The following is a 20,857-nucleotide window of genomic DNA, read 5'->3' on the forward strand; positions in this document are numbered from 1 at the left end:
ATAGTTACGCCCCTGGTACAGAGCTAATAGTGCTTATTGTCTTGTAGCATCTGAAATCACATCTACATTGTTCAGTATAAAGCCTCTCTCATACAGGTGTTTTTTTATACAGCGTTTAACGGGCATTTTCAACACCTGCTAAAATGCTGCACTAAGCCTTCTTTAATTTCAATGGGGCTTCTCAGATGAGCACTTTAGCGCAGCATTCATAAAACCAATGGACTGTCAAAGATAATTGATGATCAATTTACTTATCCCCGTATGAAATTACTAATTTATTGTCACAGTTTTTAACATGTATCCATGGAGCCAGACAGCGCAACTTCAAATAGAGCCTGAATTCTGTCAAAAGCAAATATATTCTGGAGTTGGAAAGGTAACAGTCGTTATGACTTTAGCTTAGCTTTGTTTGTTCTTAACTTTCCTAGTCTTTCATTTTTTTTTAATTCAACAATTTTTGAGCAGTATTAAAGGTTTTATCCCACTACTAGCTATTTTTTGCAGGAAGCAGACAGCATCATACATTGTGCAGTGGTCAAGGTTAGTATTGCAGGCTGAGTTCTATTGAAGTGAATGGGAATCAGTCTGCAGTACCAACCAGGTCCACTGTGCAATATATAGAGCTGTCTGCTTCCTGTAGCAAAACTAGAGGCTGCTTTAACACAGTAATCACTAACGTCTTCTGACTTCACTGCTGCCCAAACAATTTTTGGACTTCTTGTACAATGGGGTCTGTCCATCCCTGAAATACATTGACTATTTCCTTAATGTAATAATATCTCATATTTGAGATTCCAAAACATCCAAAAAATATTATCCTACCAAAAGTAACTGGACACCTGAGCATGAATCAGCAGTAGTATTTGTTTTTATATGTTAATACTTACATTGGATACACTCTGTGGCATACTGTTGTGTTTGTGATAGTTTGTGCTCCTGGATCTTATAGTTTTTTGCGCTTTCAGGGGCACATCTCTGTAGTTATGATTGATTTGGCTGGCTGATTGTATGGATTGCTGCAGCCAGCCAATCACCTGGGGTTGGAGCACGTAAATACCAGCCGCTCTTGCTAGAGGATGCTAGTCATTATACCCCCTTAGTGACGGAGCTTTTTTGCTTTTTTCCATGTTTGTTTTTTCCTACTCCCTTTTAAAAAATTGTAGCTCCTTAATTTATCCATCGACGTCGCTGTATGTGGGCTTGTTTTTTGTGGGATGAGTTGTATTTTTCAATGGCACTATTTATTGTACCATATAATTTACTGAAAAACTTTTTAAAAATTCTTAGTGGAGAGAAATGGAAAAAAAACGACATTCCACCATCTTTCGTGCGTCCTGTTTCTACAGCACACAAATTGCAACAAAAACGACCTGATATTTTTATTCTATGGGTCAGTACGATTGCTACGATACCAAACTTGTATAGTATTTTTTTTGCTGTAGTACTTTTATTTTTTTTTTAAGATATTTAATTTTTTTCAATTATTTTCTGCGGTCATTTTGTGCGCGCAATACCTTTTTTATTTTTTCGTCGATGTAGTTGAGCAAGGGCTCATTTTTTTGCGGGATGTCCTGTAGTTTCCAATAGTATCAATTTGGAATACATACGACTTTTTGATCACTTTTTATTGAGTTTTTTCTGGGAGACAGGGTAACTAAAAAAGTGTATTTCTGGCGTTCTTTATTTTTTTTTTCAGACGACGTTCACCGTGCGGGAAAAATAATGCACTACTTTGATAGTTCGGACTTTTACGGACGCGGCGATACCAAATACATATTTTTATTTTATAATTTAGATTTTTTAATAATAGATATGGCAAAAGGGGGGTGATTTAAACTTTTATAACTTTTTTTTTTTTAACAATTAAAAAAACTTTATTGATTATTTTTTTTACATTACTATGAAGTCCCCCTGGGGGACTTTAACATGCGATGCTTTGATTGCTCCTGCAGTATGACGTAATGCTATAGCATTACGTCATACTGCTTTTTTACAGGCAGTCTTTCAAGCCACCCTGTGTGGATGGCTTGATAGGCAGTCTGCTAAGGCAGCCCTGGGGCCATTCATTAAGCCCCCGGCTGCCATGACACCTGCACGGCTCCCCCGATCTCACCGCCGAAACAGGTTTTTTTTTTTTCAACCCCCCCCCCCCCCGTTCGGCGCGAGACAAACCCGATGCAGGGACCTAAAGAAAAATCCGCACAGCGCTTACCTGAATCCCCGCGCTCCGGTGACTTCTTACTTACCGGCTGAAGATGGCCGCCGGGATCTTCTCCCTCGGTGGACCGCAGGGCTTCTGTGCGGTCCATTGCCGATTCCAGACTCCTGATTGGCTGGAATCGGCACGTGATGGGGCGGAGCTACACGGAGCCGGCATCCTGCACGAGCGGCCCCATTGAGAAAAGAAGAAGACCCGGACTGCGCAAGCGCGGCTAATTTGGCCATTAGACGCCGAAAATTAGTCGGCTCCATGGAAACGAGGACGCTAGCAACGGAGCAGGTAAGTGAAAAACTTCTTATAACTTCTGTATGGCTCATAATTAATGCACAATGTACATTACAAAGTGCATTAATATGGCCATACAGAAGTGTATAGACCCACTTGCTGCCGCGGGACAACCCCTTTAAATGCCGCTGTCAGAATTGACAGCGGCATTTAAAGGGTTAATAGCCGCGATCGGCCGAACGGCCGAGCGCAGCTATTGCCCGCGGGTGTCAGCTGTAATAAACAGCTGACGCCGCGCTGTATGGAGGGAGATAGCGGCGCTACCTCCCTCCATACATGTCCTGCAACAGCAGGACGTAGTTTCCCGATGGGGCGGTCGTTAAGGGGATACCTTTTATCATCTTCTTTCTTAACGCTGGTGATATCATGCATGCGTTTCTGTCTGTATCCCTTTCTGTCCTTTGGTGTGCGGACCCCTGAATACCCCTCTGTCTGCAGGTGTGCAGACGCCTAGTCTGAACTATGTCCTGTTTGGTTATGTCTGAATCCCCTCTGTCCCCTCGGCATCCACACACCTACAGGTGTGAAGACATCTGAATTCTCCCCACCTGTAGGTGTGTGGATGCCGGAGTCTGAACTATGTCTTGCCTCATCTGTTCCCTGGTCTTGGGGGTTTACCTGTGTTTCTGGTTCATGTTGCACTATTTGCTGGAGTTTGGATTATGGCTCATCTGTGCCACTGCTCACTTCTGCCTGTTTAGGGGTTTGGACCAAGGCTGACTTTATTGGCGTGATAACTGCAGTTACAGGCAAGTTTCTCTCTTGATGTAGTCCAGGGCCAGATGTTTCCTTATTGCTGGTATGACAATGTATTTGTGTTGTATACTTGTCTTGTCTAATAAAACTATTATGTCTTTGGTGTATCCAAGTGGTGTCTATTTATGTCCAGATAGTTACTGTTCAGTTAGGGATCATGTTCAATTACGCAGGCAAGGTAAATAAGCCCTGTGTTTGAACGTGACACATACTTTCTACTAACGTCTGATACATTTAAGTTGGTCTTTCCCTCCATTCATCTTGCAAACATCTGGTAAGTTCTCATTGGCCCATCTACAGTGGTGCAAGGAGCGTTGTCATTGGACACCCTTTGCCCAAGTGTATTGTCCTAGCAATTATGTACAGTGGAGGTTCTGTTATGGTCTGCGGATGTTTTATGTTGCATGGTCTTGGTCTGTTGGTTGTAATGGTAAGAACCATGAACATGGAGGTGTACCTTGACATTCTAGACAATGTTCTGCCGACGATGTGGTAATACTCTGGGAATGGTCAGCCATACTTCCAACAAGTATGGTTTTACGTTGGTTTAGGGATATGCATGTTCCACTGAACATCTTTGGGATCTATTAGAATGTTGGGTCAGGAAATATGAACAGCAGGCATTTGCAGGTTGGATGGAGGGAAGTAGCAGCTGAAGTGTATCTGGCATTAGTAGAAAGTATGTCACAGCGAGTATCTGAATCATTAGGGCCAGAAGAGCCTCACTAAGTATTAACATATGGAATTACATTACTTTTGATTCTCGCCCAGGTGTTCAATTGCTTTATGTAAGATAGTTTCTAAGCCCAATAGCAGCTCTTATACCAGCCTGGAAATTCTGTCATTGTATTGTCACACTTATGTCCAGATGATAATGGTGTTACTTTTAATATATTTCCACTTAATATTTGCTTGATAGACTGAATGGATTTCTGTTGGCAGGCATTTTTATTTTAATCCTTAATTTCTTCATTTTGCAGTAAAAGCTTGTCCATAGAGCTCAATTAATCTCTGTACAGAGAACAAACCTTTCTGTCCTGGTCTTTTGAATAAGACTGGATGGATTGACCCATCATGCACTGCTAGCCGCCTGCTATCACATAAACAGTGTAGCGTAGCCTCTGGCCGAATGTAATGCGGATAATTCAAAGGACCCTCAGCCTATATTGAGAGGCTCTATAGAATAGCTTTCAGTGATGGATGAAGTAATATCATGTCTGAGCAATTAGCCGCAAGTTCATATAACTACTCTAATACATGAACGTGAGGCTTTACTACCTAATGTATCGCGAATGTTAATAGGCAGCTGGTCCCAGGGAGGTTGGACGTTTAATTTTTTACATTTTTAATGAAAGCTATGATTCTTTTTTGTTCATTAGGATAATGTTTTTCTTCCTAATACCAGCCTTGTTTCTAGATTATGATTAGCTATAAATATATAATAGGACTGCTTATTCCAGTCTTTACAAAGTCCCTTCTGCATGGAGTGAGTTTGCATCTAATGTAGTTGCTACCGAGCAGTCTAAGTGATAATTGGCCGGTGGAAATGAGTAAAACCATCATTAGGAACAGATAAAAATGATTATTGTTCAGAAAATCTATTACGCATTCTTGAAAATAGTGCATTGCTTGAAAGCTGCTATTGCTTAACCACTTTAGTACCGGAGATTTCTCACTTTTTAATTTTCCTTTTTCTTTTTTTTTTGTCCCCACCTTCCAGGAGCCATACGTTTTTAATTTTTCAATTTACATAGTCATGTGATATTTTAGTAACCTGGACTTTTACGTACACTGTAATGCCAAATTTGCGGGTTTTTAAATTATTTAATTGTTAATTTTTTAATTGGAAAAGAGTTTTTTTTAAAAACTTTTATTAACTGTTAAAAAAATGTTTTTACACTATTATTTAGACCCAACAGGGGACTTGACCTTGTGATCATTTGATCACTCATACTATATACTGCAATACTTCAGTATTACAGTATATAGTGATTTTTCTTGGTGCCTTTCAAGGCCTGATAGGCATCTTTGCGTGGCAGCCTTGGGAGCCTTCAGTAGGTAACCCATCTGCACTCTCCGATCCTGCTGCCTGTCTAGGCTGCAGCACCTAACACTGTCGCGAACAGAGCTAACTCTGATTGTAGCAGTTACCATCAGCTCTTAGTTCCCAGAAACAGCTGATAGCTGCAGAGTGTGGGGCAGACTCAGCCCACGAGCCCACTCCAGTCACACTGTAGGATGTTTATTGTTGTTCAGCGGTCCTTAAGTGGTTAATCAAGTAGTGGCTCTTTTTCTGAGTCATTGGCATTCATAAATATTCTGACATGTAGGTGCATTTTATTCACTCCTTTTTACTTCTGGATTGATCACATTGTAAGTGTTGGGAGGATGATGATCCAATCAACCGTCAATGAAATTACACAAATCAATACCTGTTATGTGCAAACGGAAGAAACTAAACACACAGCTAAATTACAGTAGCTATCACTTACTAGGAAAATGTGGCGGGTTTACCAGGCCTTAAGGCTTTGTACAACCAGTAAAGATGTCATCCGAGGATTAAGTGAGTCCTAATGTGAGTACCTTCTGTAAATTACTAGTGAGCTTGTGTTGCCTATTGCAAGGAGCTCTCTATATGGAGAAAACCTCAAAGAAGCCCTATGTGTTGCTCACTTCAGCTCCACTCTTAAGGGATATCATCTACATATATATATATATATATATATATATATATATATATATATATATATATATATATATATATATACAGTGTGGCACTGCATTATGTACTTACAAAGTATATATGATGCATGGAAAACTTGTCACGTTATTTTACGCTGCAGTTCAGGGTCTTCTGTCTAATTTCCATACAGGGAAGCTCCAATTATGAAAGAGCTGGTGCCTCTAATAAAGTGGCCATTTAGGGTGTATTATAAAGTGGCAGAAGTTATATAAACAATGCTTATTGACAGATACTACAGTATATAGAATGATGAAGCATAGGCTTATATATGTAGCATTCCTATAAATGAAATGATTCACCGATGTGCCTAGAATATAGCTCCCACATTCCATTAACCTTTTCAAATGCATCATATTGACTACAGGCTAGAGATGAGCGAGCATGCTTGTCTGAGCTTGATGCACGTTCGAGCATTAGCACACTCAAAAGTACTCGTTACTTGAGTGAGAACCACGCGGTGCTCGAGAAAACTTCACACTCTCCTCCCCACATGTTTAGTTTTTGCTAAAGTTTATGCAAAATAGTATTTCGCATACACTTTAGCAAAAAATAAACAGTGTAAAATGAGTACAGTCTTGTTATATAGTGCGGATGGACAGGACACACACTAAATTGTTTTCAATGGAGCCGCGGATGCTGCCAGTGGCTCCATTGAAGACAATGGTCTGCCGGCACCCCTGAATTGTTTTTCATGGAAGGGCTTTACATGTAAGCCCCTCCCTGAAAAACAATAATTTTAGTGTAAAAAAACTAAAAAAGAAACTTACCACTCTGCGGTTGCCGTGTCCCCCATGGAATTCTTCAATTCCCTACTGCAGCTGTCACACATGACAGCTACGGTAGAGGATCCTGCTGCCCACTCCCTGTCATTGGACTTCAGAGAAGGTCTTTAAACATAAGCCCTTCCCTGAAAAAACAGTAAAAGTAGTGTAAAAAACAAAAAAAATACATACCTCCCAGTCCCCGGCTCTGTAGTGCTGATATATCAGCATTCCGGGAATTTAAAATCCCTGTCTGCTGAAAGAGCTGATTGTGATTGGCTGAGGCACTCAGCCAATCACAGGCAGCTCTAGCCGAATAAATGACAGACGAAAGCTTCCTGTGAAATCCCTGAAATCCAATGATTGGTGCCAGCAGCAGAATCCTCTACCGCAGCTGTCATGTGTAACAGCTGCGGTAGGGAATTGAAGAATTCCTCTGCTGCATCTGTCACAGATGTGGCAGGTGCAGCAGCATGGAATTCTTTTTGCTAGCAGGGACGAAGGAAATATCTGCCGCATGTGGCAGATGTGTTCTGCACCCCTGTGGGGAACACAGCAGCGGCGGAGAGGTAAGATTTTTAAAAAAATTTTTTTACACTAAAATTATTGTTTTTCACGGAAGGGCTTATATGTAAAGCCCTTCCATGAAAAACAATTCAGGGGTGCCAGCAGACCATTGTTTTCAATGGAGCCGCCAGCAGCAGCCGAGGAGCATTAAAAAATGCTCGAGTCTCTCATTGACTTCAATGGGGTTCGTTACTCGAAATGAGCTCTCGAGCATTACAAAAAGCTTGGCTCGAGTAACGAGCACCCGAGCATTTTGGTGCTCGCTTATCTCTACTACTGACATAATACAAGTATTATTGACACAAAAAACCTAAATCATATAAATGAAAAAGAAATGATGTTTTGGTAAGTTTTCGAGGCTACAAGTAGACTGTAGGTCTACTTGTAGCCTAACATAGAGGCCTAAGTAGCCTTGAAAACTTGCCAGTTTAGTCAGTCGTTAAAAGGTAACATATCTGCTAGGCCTGCAATGCCTGGCTATTTTGAACTACATACTGTACATAACTTTAACTGGCCCAGGACTGACTGTGGTCTGCTACACTGGACTCTTTAAGTTGACGTGTCTTCCTTATTTTGACCTTGCTTGTAACCGGGAGTTCATAAAGTAAACTTTGATTTTGTTTTGCTCATTATATTGAGGATGTTCCTTGTCAGAACCCATAACAGCAACTGTTACTCTTATCAACCACTTGTAGTGTGGTTATACAATGAACCAGATGATGACCTAGCCAGTATTCTCAGCATCTCCTTAGCCTTTTTAATTACTCTCATTGACAAAAAATAATTGTTGGAATCAAATAAAACTTTAAATGTGTGAATGTAATGATGATATATGTAAGTGATTACAATATTAGAGCAAAAGGATAAGTTTATTGGTTAAAACTAGAGATGAGCGAGCATACTCGCTAAGGACAATTACTCGAGCGAGCATTGTTCTTAGCGAGTACCTGTCGGCTCGACGGAAAAGCTTTGGGTGCCGTCTGGGGGCGGGGAGCGGCGGGGGAGAGCAGGGGGGGACGGAGGGGAGATCTCCCCCCCCCCCCCCGCTCTCCCCTGCTCACTCCCGCAACTCACCGCTCACTCGCGCCGGCACCCGAATCTTTTCTTCTGAGAGGGCAGGTACTCGCTAAGGACAGTGCTCGCTTGAGTAATTGGCCTTAGCGAGTATGCTCGCTCATCTCTAGTTAAAACGTATATATACAAAGAAGGCCAGTCATTTTATTAATTGCTACATTTGCACATGACACTGTACTATAGATATTATATAAAATGTTCTACAGAGCTTTAATGGGGTTCATTGGCTGCTCCTTGATGGCTATCTGTTTTTTTTCCATTTGTCAAGCATGCTCTACCACCAAAACATGAAGATAATTCCAAAAACACGATTTGTGGATGTTAAAAGGTTTCCACTGTTAAAATCCATCTTTATGGCATATGTAACCTCTGTACACACAGAGTGCACTTGAAATGTAGCATGCAATTTCATAGTTTTTACTGTAGAGGTCAATGATCTTTATTCTGGTAACCAATCTTCCTGACAGGATCTGAGCTTTTAATCTGTTGGGTGAAATGTTACGCCCAGAGTTTTTACTTAACATCCAACAATTGAGTTATGGTAGCAGATCTTCTTGCATGAAAATGTCAACAGCTTTTTCTATATGGTCATTTTTTAAAGGTTTTTAAATGGGTTGTCCAGCTACAGGAAAACATTTTTGAAATAACTCTATGTTAAAATAACAAACAGAGCAGTACTTACCTATCCTCTGCCATGGGGATCCAGCAATGTTGCCTTGTCGTCCTCCTGGTGATTGTAGTGGAAGATGTTGTTATTGGAGGTCTTTTGACAGCTGCAACTACTTAGAAGCTGCGGTGGTCAGGAGACTTCCAATCATGTTCCATAACGATCATCGGAAAGTTGGCAGGGAAACATCGAAGGCAGAGGACAGGTAAGTGCTGCTCTGTTTGTCATTTTAGGGCAGTTGGAGCTATTGTAGGTTATCTAGCAACCAGAGAACTTCTTTAACGATAGGAAACTTAATGTTAGCGAAATACTCGCTAGTTGGTATGTTTTCCGGTGGCCAAATTAAGTGTTAATGTTCGAGCTTGAATAAGCTTATAAACCACACACAGCTTTGAATGTGATTAGAAATCATCTGATTTATTAGCTAATCCGCAGAGATATTTATACAAATACATTTGAAACAAGGCTAGAAGATGCCTCACTTATAATGACTTATAATTTATTATAATTCATTTATTATCATTGGTTATTAAAAACTTAACAAATGCCCCATGTTGGGGTGACGTCTCTTCAGAGGCAGGACTTCTCTTGGGCTGATTGGAACTGTTTCTCATGAGATCTCGCTAAATGGCCTTGGAAAAAGGCCTTGCATTCCTGTGATAGAAATAATAATATGTGCTAAAGGAAAGACAGAGAAATAGCAAGAAAAAGCAGGTTACAAGACAAGATGGAGAGTATAGCTTCTCTCACAGTAACGTTATTATGATCTGTCTGATTTATGGCTATTTATTGTGTGTCTTTTAGTCTATTTTCAAATGTAAGGCCAAGTCTTATTGACAAGTAAAGAATTGTTGGTGTGATCACTTGTGACACCGCAGTGTAGGGAGAATGTATTTTGGGAATATAAAACTACAGACTATGACACAATAACTTTTCTAAAAGGAATCCTTAGGATTTCTGAGCATTCTCATTATTAATGGCCATGTCTTGTGGTAAGGCTAACTAATCAATTTATAGTGAATATCCCATAATACTAATGCATTCCACTTCTAAGAAACAAGATCAGTGAGTGCTATGAAAAATGTTGTTGGTTCCTTTATAAAGAAATCCAAGGGTAGAATTTCCTATTTCAATAATGATACATAACGTTTCTAATAATAGTAATTGAACCCTTTGGAATTACCTGGATGTATGCATTGCTAGCTAATTAGATGGGACCTGATTGTTATCTAAGTCACAATTTTAAACAAGTACAATCTATCTTAATACAATCTAATAACTAACACACAAACAGTGGTACCTTTCATGTCTTTTATTGAGCAAATGAGTAAATATTCACAGTGCAGAAAGGAAAAGTTAGTGAATCCTTACATTTAAGGATCTTCTCCTTTTAACAAGCTCCTCCATAAAACATTTCCTGCAGTTGTGAATAAGATTTACACAATGTTGAGCAAGAATTTTGGACCATTAGTCCCTGGGAATGTGTTTCCATTCATCCATCTTTTTGGAATGCACTACATGTACTGCTTTGTTCAGGTCCTGCCACGGCATCTCTCTAAAGGTAAAGGGCTTGTCCGGTTCCAGACAACATCCCTTCAATAGGACTCGATGTAGTAAAATAACAAAGCTTTAATTTACTTACCCGTCTGCCACTACGGGATCCAGCGCTGTAACCATGCTGTGGTCCCAGTGTTTCTTGTGATAGCTGACATCAGGTGATCACTGCAGCCAATCAGTCTTGTACTTGGGTCAATATCTTGTTGGATCACCCGACGTCTCCTCAGTTTGAGGTCATGGAAGGCTGCCTTTAAATTCTCTTGTAAAATGTTTTGATACATTTTAGAATTCCTTATTCACTTTTGTCTCATCTGTCTATAGTACATTTTCCTAGAAGTATTGTGGAACATCCAGGTGGTCATGGGAAAACTATAGACAGGCCACAGTATTTTGGGGGAAAGAAGTGGCCTCCTTCATGGTGTCCTTCGATGAGCACCATTCTTGTACACTGTTTTCTAATAGTGTACACTTACAAGAAAAAGTAAGTGAAACAAAATGTCCATTCATGTATTTTATTGAGCACTTTGAGTAAACCTGCATAGTGCGAGGAGATAAAGTAAGTGAACCTCTATGTTACTGACTTCTCCAAGAGCTAACTTGCAAAAGATGTTTTGAATAAGGGGATAAGATTGCTAGTGCGCTTCGTTGTCGCTTTACCCATTAAATAAATGCACACATGGTTAATGACAAATCTGTTCTTCTCAAGAAAGATTGGTTATTATGAATCATACGTCAATGGAAAAAAAACTTTCAGAAGACCTCAAAAGACTTGTAGAGATGCATTAAGCTGGAAAAGGCGACAAAGGCATTGCTAAAGACCTTGGTGTACATCAATCCATGGTTACGCAATTGAAAAAATTCAAGACTTTTGCTATTATATCTATGATTATCTATCCATGAATCGTTTTCTACCTATTAAACATCATTAGACTATCAACTAAAGTGACAGTCGAAGAGAAGTCGAAGAGAAATCAATCTCTATATGAATTACATGTGTTTATTTCCAAGTAAGTCATTATTATACCAAGTCAGACATTCTCAGCCAATTTACGCTGGCATGCATCCAAACCTTTTTACATTTACAATTCTTGCTATTCTCCCTAGGAGTTAGTAAACTTGAAAGAGATGAAAAAGAAACCAAGTAAAAGCGAAATACCTACAGAAGACTCTGAAACTTGCAGAAACTTCTGTTCAGGTGTCCATTATTAATAAAATGAATAGACACCATGAAGAAAGTTCCTACTATACGAAGGAAATATTTAGCCATTTTCAAGTTTTCCCCAAACTTCCTGCATGTTAAACAAAGATTCTGGAAAATGATCTATGTACAGATGAGACAAAAGAGAAACGTCTTAGCGCAGACGCACAGTACTATGTTTGGAGGGAAAAGAACTCCGCACACCAAAATCTCATCCAAGCTGTAAAGCCTTGTGGAGGGAACTTCATGGTTTGGAGCTGCTTTGTTGCTGGATGCCTTGTGATCATTGAATGACCAATGAATTCTAAGGTGAATTAAAACATTTTACAGCAGATTGCAAGGGCAGCAGTCTATGATCTCAAATAGAACAGACATTGGACGATGCAACAAAACAAGGACCCAAAGCACACAGGTAAATCCATTAAACAACGGTTGGAAAAGAAGATTTATGCTTTGGAATGGCCAAGTCAGAGTTCTGACCTTAACTCTATAGAGATGCTGTGGCCTTGGCCTGAAGAGGGTTTTGTACACAAAGCATCCTAGAAATATTGATTAGCTGCAGAATTGTTCAAAATTTTCCCTCAACTTGGGCAAATCCAATTTTCAGCTACAGGAAATATTTGGTGGAGGTGATTGCTTCTAAATATCTACAGGTCTTTAAATTGAAGCGTCCACTTACTTTTTATGCCTGTGTCGTGAATGTTTACTCAAAGTGCTCAATAAAAGACATGAATTCTACAACTGTTTGTGTGTTGTTAGCTTAGTTAGATTGTTATTATGTTTTGAAATGGCCAGGTCAGATTCCTGACCTTAACCCCTATAGAGATGCTGTGCCATAACCTATAAGAGGTTGGGTACGCAAGGCATCCTAGAAATATTTATGAACTGAAATACATTTACAGGGAGAAATAGTCCAATATTTCTCCTCAATGTTGTGCAAATTTTATTTATAGTTACAGAAAACATTTGGTGAAGGTGAGTGCTGCTAAAGGGGGATCTATAGGCTATGAAATTGAAGGTTTCGCTTACTTTTTCTTTTTGCACTGTGAATGCTTACTCGATATGCTCAATAAAAGACATGAACGCTACAACTGCTTGTGTGTCATTAGTTGAGTTAGATTGTGTTTCACTATAATTGTGATTTAAGGGCTGTTTAGACACAACGATTATTGTATATCGCTCGATAATCGTTCTGTCTAAATGCACTGCCACTGTGCACTGTTCATGCACTATTCGTTCATCGCTCATTTCCAGCAAGCTAGAAATCAATGATGACTCATCAGCAGGCACATGCTGATTTTCTCAGCGGGCGGCGCTGATAGCATTCTTTAAGCTGGTATCCTGCTGAGACTTCCCAACGGGATACCAGCTGAATGCTCTGAGAATAAAGGAGCTGTATAAACAGGCAGTCACTTATCTATGAACGACTGCCTGTTCACTGTGAATGGAGACTTGCGGATGGAAGTGATCTCCAACCTGCTCTGCCTACATTCACTGAATGATTATTGCTTCTGTCTAAAAGCGCAGGAGTAATAATCACTTGGGCGACTGTCGAGCACCCGGCAATCACCTTGTGTAGAAGGACCCTAATTGCAAAGGCTTCACTTACCATTTCTAGCAAACTGCATCACTTTTATCGGATTTGTGAAATATGGGATATCTTACATAATATAATTCAAACAGCCATTATGTCTCTGTATAATATGGTGTAATAATAATGGTAATTCTTTAGGAATTTAAATGGGAAATTTCTCTAGCAGCTTGGAATATCATGCTGGGACGTGCTGTAGATTCTGTCTGTAAGGGCTTCGACAGACGAGCATGTAACGTAATACACTTACAATTTTTTTGCACAGTGAACTTGTGTATTTTGGGCTCCTGCCTACGCAAATATGGAGCGTATTTGCGCAGGCATTGCTTGTTCACATTGGCTGGGGAATCACACCGCCCTAACAAGGTGCTGGTGATCATGAGTATGCACTACTTTTAGCGCATACCCATGCGGGCAGATGCGCGTATTTGCACACCTCCCATAGACCTCTATGGAGCTTTTTGCTTTGCAAATACACACATGATATGGCCGGTACTTATCTCCGCCCCCATCTCGCCCCCTCCTTTTGCAAATAGTGGCAAGGGGCGGAGAGGGGGCGGGAGCTCAATTCCTGCTCCTGGCTCTTTCATCCTCCTCCCCCTGCAGACAAGGACACCGTATGTCGGCTGGGCGTGAAAACCCAACCAATATATGGTCGTCTAAATAAGCCCTAAGACTATTAACCTATATCGGACATGTCTGAACACAATAATGATGCTGATGATATGTGTCCACAGCTCTCTTTGACTTGCAAAGCCTTTAGATTGACCATGTATTATATTATATTTCAGACCGTGTAACAGAAGTCCACACTGATATATACGTGACAAGTTTTGGACCTGTCTCTGACACAGATATGGTAAGTTATATGTATTATTATGTTGAATTATTTCTCTGGTAGAATGCCAACTTTGATCAGCTTTGCAAAGTCAAGGTGTTAATTGTAACAACACTTGTACAGTACTTGAACAATTGCCTAAAGCTTGTATTGTCTTTATATGATTTTTAAGATGGCAGGTGAATAAAGACTTTTGTAAAAGGCATTCTGGATAGTAGTGTCGCGTGCAGCAGGGAAAGCATGACTCATACTGAGTGGATCGTACTAGTTTGAACCTTCTGTTTCCATTGGAAATGTATGTAACAAAGATAGAGCAGCATCAAGATGTTATGTTCCAGTCATCACATAGTTAATTATTTGCCAGCACAATTTGTTTCTGTAGGCTCTGTCCAGACAAGCCAGGGTTAACAGCTCCTGTGCCTTCTAGTCTAGGTTAATCTGCTGTAGTCTGAGAGGTGTGCTGGTGATTGACATGTCTGTCAGCCTATCATCTTCTCCCGCCTCCCTATAAGATTCAGCTCTTGCTGTCTGGGAGTCGCCGATTATTCTCCAGTAATCCCTGAGCAGTCCTGCTGCCCAGACCTGCTGAGTTTCTGGCTCTGGTACTTAGACCTGTTCTAGATCTGTTTGTGCCGGGTGTTCTGCTACTGCAGATAGTAGCTGCTAAGTCCTTACCAGTTATTAGTTATTGGTTCCATTCCCTGTGTGTCTGACTTTTGTCTTGCTCCAGTGGAAGTTATTTGTCTTGATCCAGCTCTGCCTGTGTTCTGTGGTTTTCCTGTCGTGTTGGTTTATACCATCTGCCAAGCCTGTCAGTACTAGTAAGTTGTCATCTGCATAGGTACGGCAGTTACTTCCTGTCCGGCCACTAGGCAGTGTAGGGTCAGTGTTGGCAGCCTGGACCTGCCCACCTTTGGGGCTACCTCCAGGAAGGGATGTGGGAGAGGATCAAGGAGTCCCACGCCGTGCGTACCTGTGCACACTACTTACTGTAACACAAGATGGCCAACAATCATTATGCATTTATTGCCACCTTAAAGTCACCACTTGTTTTTTGTACAGAGATCGGAGACAGTGTATATTGTCTGTAGTTGCTATTTTCTGCAATCCCTCTGATGTACTGGTTATAGGTCCTGTTTTTGGCCATCTAAGATTAAAAAAAATCTTGTTTTCTGGATAGTTCCAGTTTATTCTGCAGCTCTTTCAGGTAATTGATTTATAATCCCCCACCAAGCTGGGTACTCATTATACCAACCTCGGAAGGATGAGTCAGCCTTGAGCCTACCTGACACATGTGGGGATTGAACTTGCAACCTTCAGTTTGTGAGCTTAGGACTGCATTCTGCTGCCCTAAACACTCTGCACCACACGTTACATAGTGTGTTAGGCTGGAATAAGACATATATCCATCCAATTCAGCCTCCCACCCCCAACGTTGATCCAGCGGAAGGCAAAAAAAACAACTAATGAGGTAAAAGAGAATTTTTCCCATTTAAGGGAAAAAATGCCTTCCTGACTCCAATCTGGCAATTGACCCTTCCAAGATAACTAATGATTACAACATGTGATATTGTGTCCAGGTCCTTCTTGCACCCTTTTATTGAGTTTGCCATCACCATGGCCTCAGGCAGAGAGTTCCATAGTCTCACTGCTTTTACAGTAAAGAATCCCCTTCTGTGCCGCTGTAGAAATCTTCTTTCCTCAAGATGTAGAGGGCACCCCCTTGTTACAGTCACAGTCTTGGGTATAAATAGATGATGGGAGAGATCTCTATTGTCCTAATATATTGATACATAGTTATTAGGTCACCCTTCAGCTGTCTTTTTTTTTAAACTAAATAATCCCAATTTTTGTAACCTCTCTAGGTATTGTAGTCCGCCCATTCCATTCATTACTTTAGTTGCCCACCTTTGTACCCAGTCAAGCTCTGATATGTTCTTTTTGAGTACCGGTGCCCAAAACTGTTCACAATATTCCATGTGTGGTCTGACCAGTGACTTTTAAAGAGAAAGAACAATATTCTCATCATGCACCCCTAGACCTCTTCTGATGCACCCCATGATCCTATTTGCCTTGACAGCAGCTGCCTGACACTGGTTGCTCCAGTTAACTAAAATCCCCAAGTCATTTTCCACGTCAGTTTTGTCAAAATGGCCGTCTTAATCTTCAGACTACCTAATCCTCACATTGCATTGATAGTGTTAGACTACCAATGCACTATAGCTGCTCTATGATTGACCAGAGCAGCTCTCCTGATCAGTACTCGTCAATCAGACAGCAGTGCCCCTGTGCATTAGGTAAATTAGAAAATTGCTGGAGCAATCTTGGACAGCCAAAATAGGGACTTAAATCATCAAATCGGAGGGACAGCAGAGAACAACTGCTGGTATTATACCCCTTTTCCTCTTACGTACTAGGACAGAATTTTGTCTCGAAACTGGAGGGTCACTTTAACTACACCATGTGCTCTTTGATTTGAAAAGGGAGACACCTATACATAAGGGGGATTTCTGAATGGCAGATCACCACAATTCTGGCATAAATAAAGAACATATTTCTGCATAAGCCATAGTTGTGTAATAATTAGCAACTTTTTGCCCTTTTTCTACTTTTCTCAGGTAAAAAAAAAAAATCTGGTACGGTGTTAGCCAGTAGAGCAAAATATGATTTCTCCCAGTAAGAAAAACCAAGTAATTTTGTAGATAGGATACCTTTTAATGGCTAACAAGAAATACATGATGTTATAGCGAGCTTGGAGCCTGAGGAAGACCCCAAACTAAGTTCAAAAGCTCGCTATAACATCATGCATTTTTGTTAGCCATTAAAAGCTATCCTATCTATAAGATTACTTGGTTTCTCTTACTGAGAACAATCGCATTCTTCCTTTTTCAACACATTTTTAAAAAGTAGATGGGTCAAAGCAAAAGGGGCGGTCCACCCATTACCCGACAAATTTACCATAATTTACACTAGCTTGTAGATGCCATTTTGCTTTACGGTACACAGACGGCCAGAGATGCACCTTTAAATACATTAAACCAGCCAACACTGCATTAGGACCACAGTAAATGTGCCATTAATGTATCAAAATACAAATCCTTGTATAAATGTGATGCCTCAGCACAAAGATTTTGTGCAGAGAACATTCTAGAACATCAGTTATCATAGTGCACTGTGTTGGCAATTGACTGAAGTTGAGGTTAAGTCTTTTCAGGGGCTGCTTGTTTGATGGTAATAGGTAACACTATTGAACTTGTGCCAGAAACTACATTACTTGTAAATCCTTAAAGAATCAGACACATTTATATTTATACCACTTTGAGAGAAGGCCACAACCTTACCGGAATGGCTTCATCCACTCCTTAGGCTTCAGCTATCTTCTGCTTTCCTGTTCTTATTTTCAGTACCGCAGTGTTCCCATTAGGATTAAAAGCTTAAAGGCATTGTAGCTTTTTAGGTCTTATTCTGCTTAAATCTATCTACTGCTGGCAACACATACAGTCTGAAAGCCATATAGCTGTTTGTTATCCCTCTGTACATACGCTGAGCAGTCTATCTGATACATTTTTGTTTCTATTCTAAAGCTTTCAGTAGACCCCATTACCAGTGACATTGTCAACTTCATCTGCCAAGTGATCAGTGTAAATCCTTACTAAAAAATGGACACAATTCAATTATTAAATTCATGGATTTATGCAAAAAATGGACTGAAAATAAGAAAATTAAAAACTAAGGGTAATTTTTTTCACGAAAGAAGGTAAATACTCACTGTACAGAATAAAAGTCATGCAATACAGATGCCGTAGCAAGACACCTAGATGGAGGTTTGAAATCCCAGTCTTTATTAGCCCATAGGAGTAAGATACAAATGACAACGTTTCAACCTAGCTGAGCCTTTCTCAATGCTTGAAGAAGATCCACGAGACTGGAAGGTTACCTTTTTATTTTCTTGCTTGCATGGACAAATAAAGAGTAGCGTTCTAAACTTTGGACTGGTGCATGGATATTTCTGGATTACCACGTCATGGTTGGACTTTATAGAGGACTTGTCATGTCCTCATGTCAGCAGGGCCAGCTGCATAGCTTTGCAGTCATGACCCTGCTGACTACAGCATCGGATGAGGTTGTCCCTAGGCTGGAGGACTTCTCCGCTGATGGCACTGAGTCGAGTCGATCAAGTATACCTGCAATAGTTCTGTTGCTCAAACAAAAAACTTTATTTTTCCAACAACGTCAGTACTGTTCAAAGTTCTAGCTGCAGATGAATTGATACCAGGCGCCAAATACAATGGCCACTTTAGCTGGGACAGCGACAGATCCCTCCTATGTAGCAGCAGGGAGGATAGCAACATGTGTAACTACTGTGTTTCCCTGAAAATAAGACCCTGTTTTATATTAATTTTTACCCCAAAAGAGGCACGGGGTCTTATTTTTGGGGGATGTCTTATCATACTTTACTCAAAGGCACTGTCCAGGTCCCATCCCACTGGTCTCCGGAGTTCCGGCAGGCTTGCTTGCAGTTCTCAGCTCTCTTGCTGGTAACAGGGTTTGTAAACCTCGCCTCCAGGAAGCGATGGTTCAGATTGGTTTTTGAGCACCATGGCTAAGCCAATTAATGCAGCGCTCAAAGAACCAATTACAGCCATCGCATTGATTCATTAAGCACTGCATTGATTGGCTCAGCCATGGTGCCCAAGAACCGATCAAAGCCATCACTTGCTGGAGGTGATTTTTACGAACCCCACTACCAGCAAGTGATCTTCTTCGGTGGCTGAGAACTGCAAGTAAGCTTGACGGAACGCCGGAGACCAGCGGGAGGCACCCATACGGCTCCTGCTAGGTAATGTTTTGCTTTTTTTAATGTAGTGTAGCTAGTACTTATTTTCAGGGTATGGCTTATATTTCAAGCCCCCATGAAAATCAGGGTAGGGTTCATTTTAGGGGTAGGTCTTATTTTTGGGGAAACACAGTAGTAGTCGCACTCTGCTTAAAGCCTGTAGTGTGTTTTCTCAGCAGCATGCTCTACGTTGACACCAGAACATGTCTTATTTCTTACCTTTCCCACACTACTTTGGTCCACCTATCAGCTGGTATATTACTTAAATAAACAGTTTAAATAGACTGACATAACATGATGCCACTTGATGGCGCAGTTTACCCACTAATACTTCTTAGTGGGATACACTATAATAACAAGGTAGAGGGACTACCCCTCTACACTCACACCTGTTCCTCTGTATGGGCTCTTCTTAGATTTGGCTCCCATGCCGTTTCCCACCACTCACTGTCAATCAAATCTGATGTCCTCTATTGAAAAAGAGCATTAGGGACCGCCCACTGGAAACATTCACAGTGTCGGGAGCCAATTCTAAGAGCACATACAGAGAAACAGGGATAAGTATGAAACGCATTGCTGGAGTCAGCAGAGCCGTAACCACAAAGCTATGCAGCCAGCCCCGCTGAGATGAGGACATGGCAATTTCTATTTAAGGGCTAAACCCTTTCCAATCCACTGTCTTACGTCTTCAGACATTCTGATTGAAGGCTGTACAGCACCGATGTCAGAAAACGTCCGGCAGGGTATTCTTACTGTATATTACTGGCCGCTCTGTTGTTTTAGGCTTCTTCAGCATATCCCTTACCACAGTATTGGCTCTAGCCAGCAGATGGCGATAATGTATAATGGCAGAAAGAGAAAAACCCTCTAGAAAACCCTGCATCCAGAATTGGATTGCAAAGGGTTAAACATACAGGCACATGCACAAGTACGCTCGCTGCTACGAAACATAGTTGTGCATAAACCAGTGATTTTTTTTTTTTTAGCCCATTAAAACTTTGCCCTATGGCATGCCAGTTAAAAAAAAAAGCTGGAAGATAGGTCCTACCCTATCTTTTCTCGCACGTAGTAATATCACGCGAGAATCGCGCTTGTAAAAATGAAGCCATTGAACTCAGTGGTTTTGTTTCATCACTTTTTGCAGCCATGATTTTCAAGGACACAAAAGACTCTGCAAATATGGTTACGTGTTTAAGCCCTAAAATAGTAAACTGCCGTCTCCGATGCCTTCACATACATAAGCATTTCCATTTTCTCCTACCTTTACTGTCTGTACGTTATTTATCACACTGCATAAGGTATACGTAGATATTACATTTTCTACAGATGTGAAGCTGAAAAGTGTAAAATGATTCCCACATCCAGAATTTGTCTCAAGAATCAGAGATGTTATGGAAAATATAAGAGTGTGAGATGTAGAAGAAGGTTTTACTCCCCTTGACACAACTTGAAAAACTCTAGAAATGCGCATTGATTACTCTGCATTCAAAACAGAACCCCATACCGGGATCTTTCAATTTTAACGTCTACTACCCATTAGTGAAAAAGCCGACTTCACAAAGACGGATTTGAATTGTGGAATACGCGATTGTCACCTGCGCGGCCGATACGCGATAATATGCGCCTATGAAGTTTTGCAGCTTCGCTCGGATGACCGGATAGTAATTGCGATTTCTGTGCTATTTTTGTGCGGATTCCGCGGGGATGGGTTTCATTGAGGTCTATGCTTACGAATGAATATTGCATACCGGCAGCGGATTTG

The 20,857-nt window shown here is 40.8% G+C and overlaps 1 protein-coding gene across 1 annotated transcript in view; it reads left to right on the forward strand.

Moving 5' to 3' along the window:
- The window catches only part of LOC136573328 (gamma-aminobutyric acid receptor subunit alpha-2-like), a 192,915-nt gene that overhangs the window by 55,239 nt on the left and 116,819 nt on the right, over positions 1-20,857 (forward strand). The window contains exon 4 of the mRNA XM_066574617.1: positions 14,212-14,279. Coding sequence (XP_066430714.1) covers positions 14,212-14,279 — 68 coding nt within the window. The remainder of the gene's footprint in view (positions 1-14,211; positions 14,280-20,857) is intronic.

This window comes from Eleutherodactylus coqui, chromosome 7 (genome assembly GCF_035609145.1).
Source record: "Eleutherodactylus coqui strain aEleCoq1 chromosome 7, aEleCoq1.hap1, whole genome shotgun sequence".
Lineage (NCBI taxonomy): Eukaryota > Metazoa > Chordata > Amphibia > Anura > Eleutherodactylidae > Eleutherodactylus > Eleutherodactylus coqui.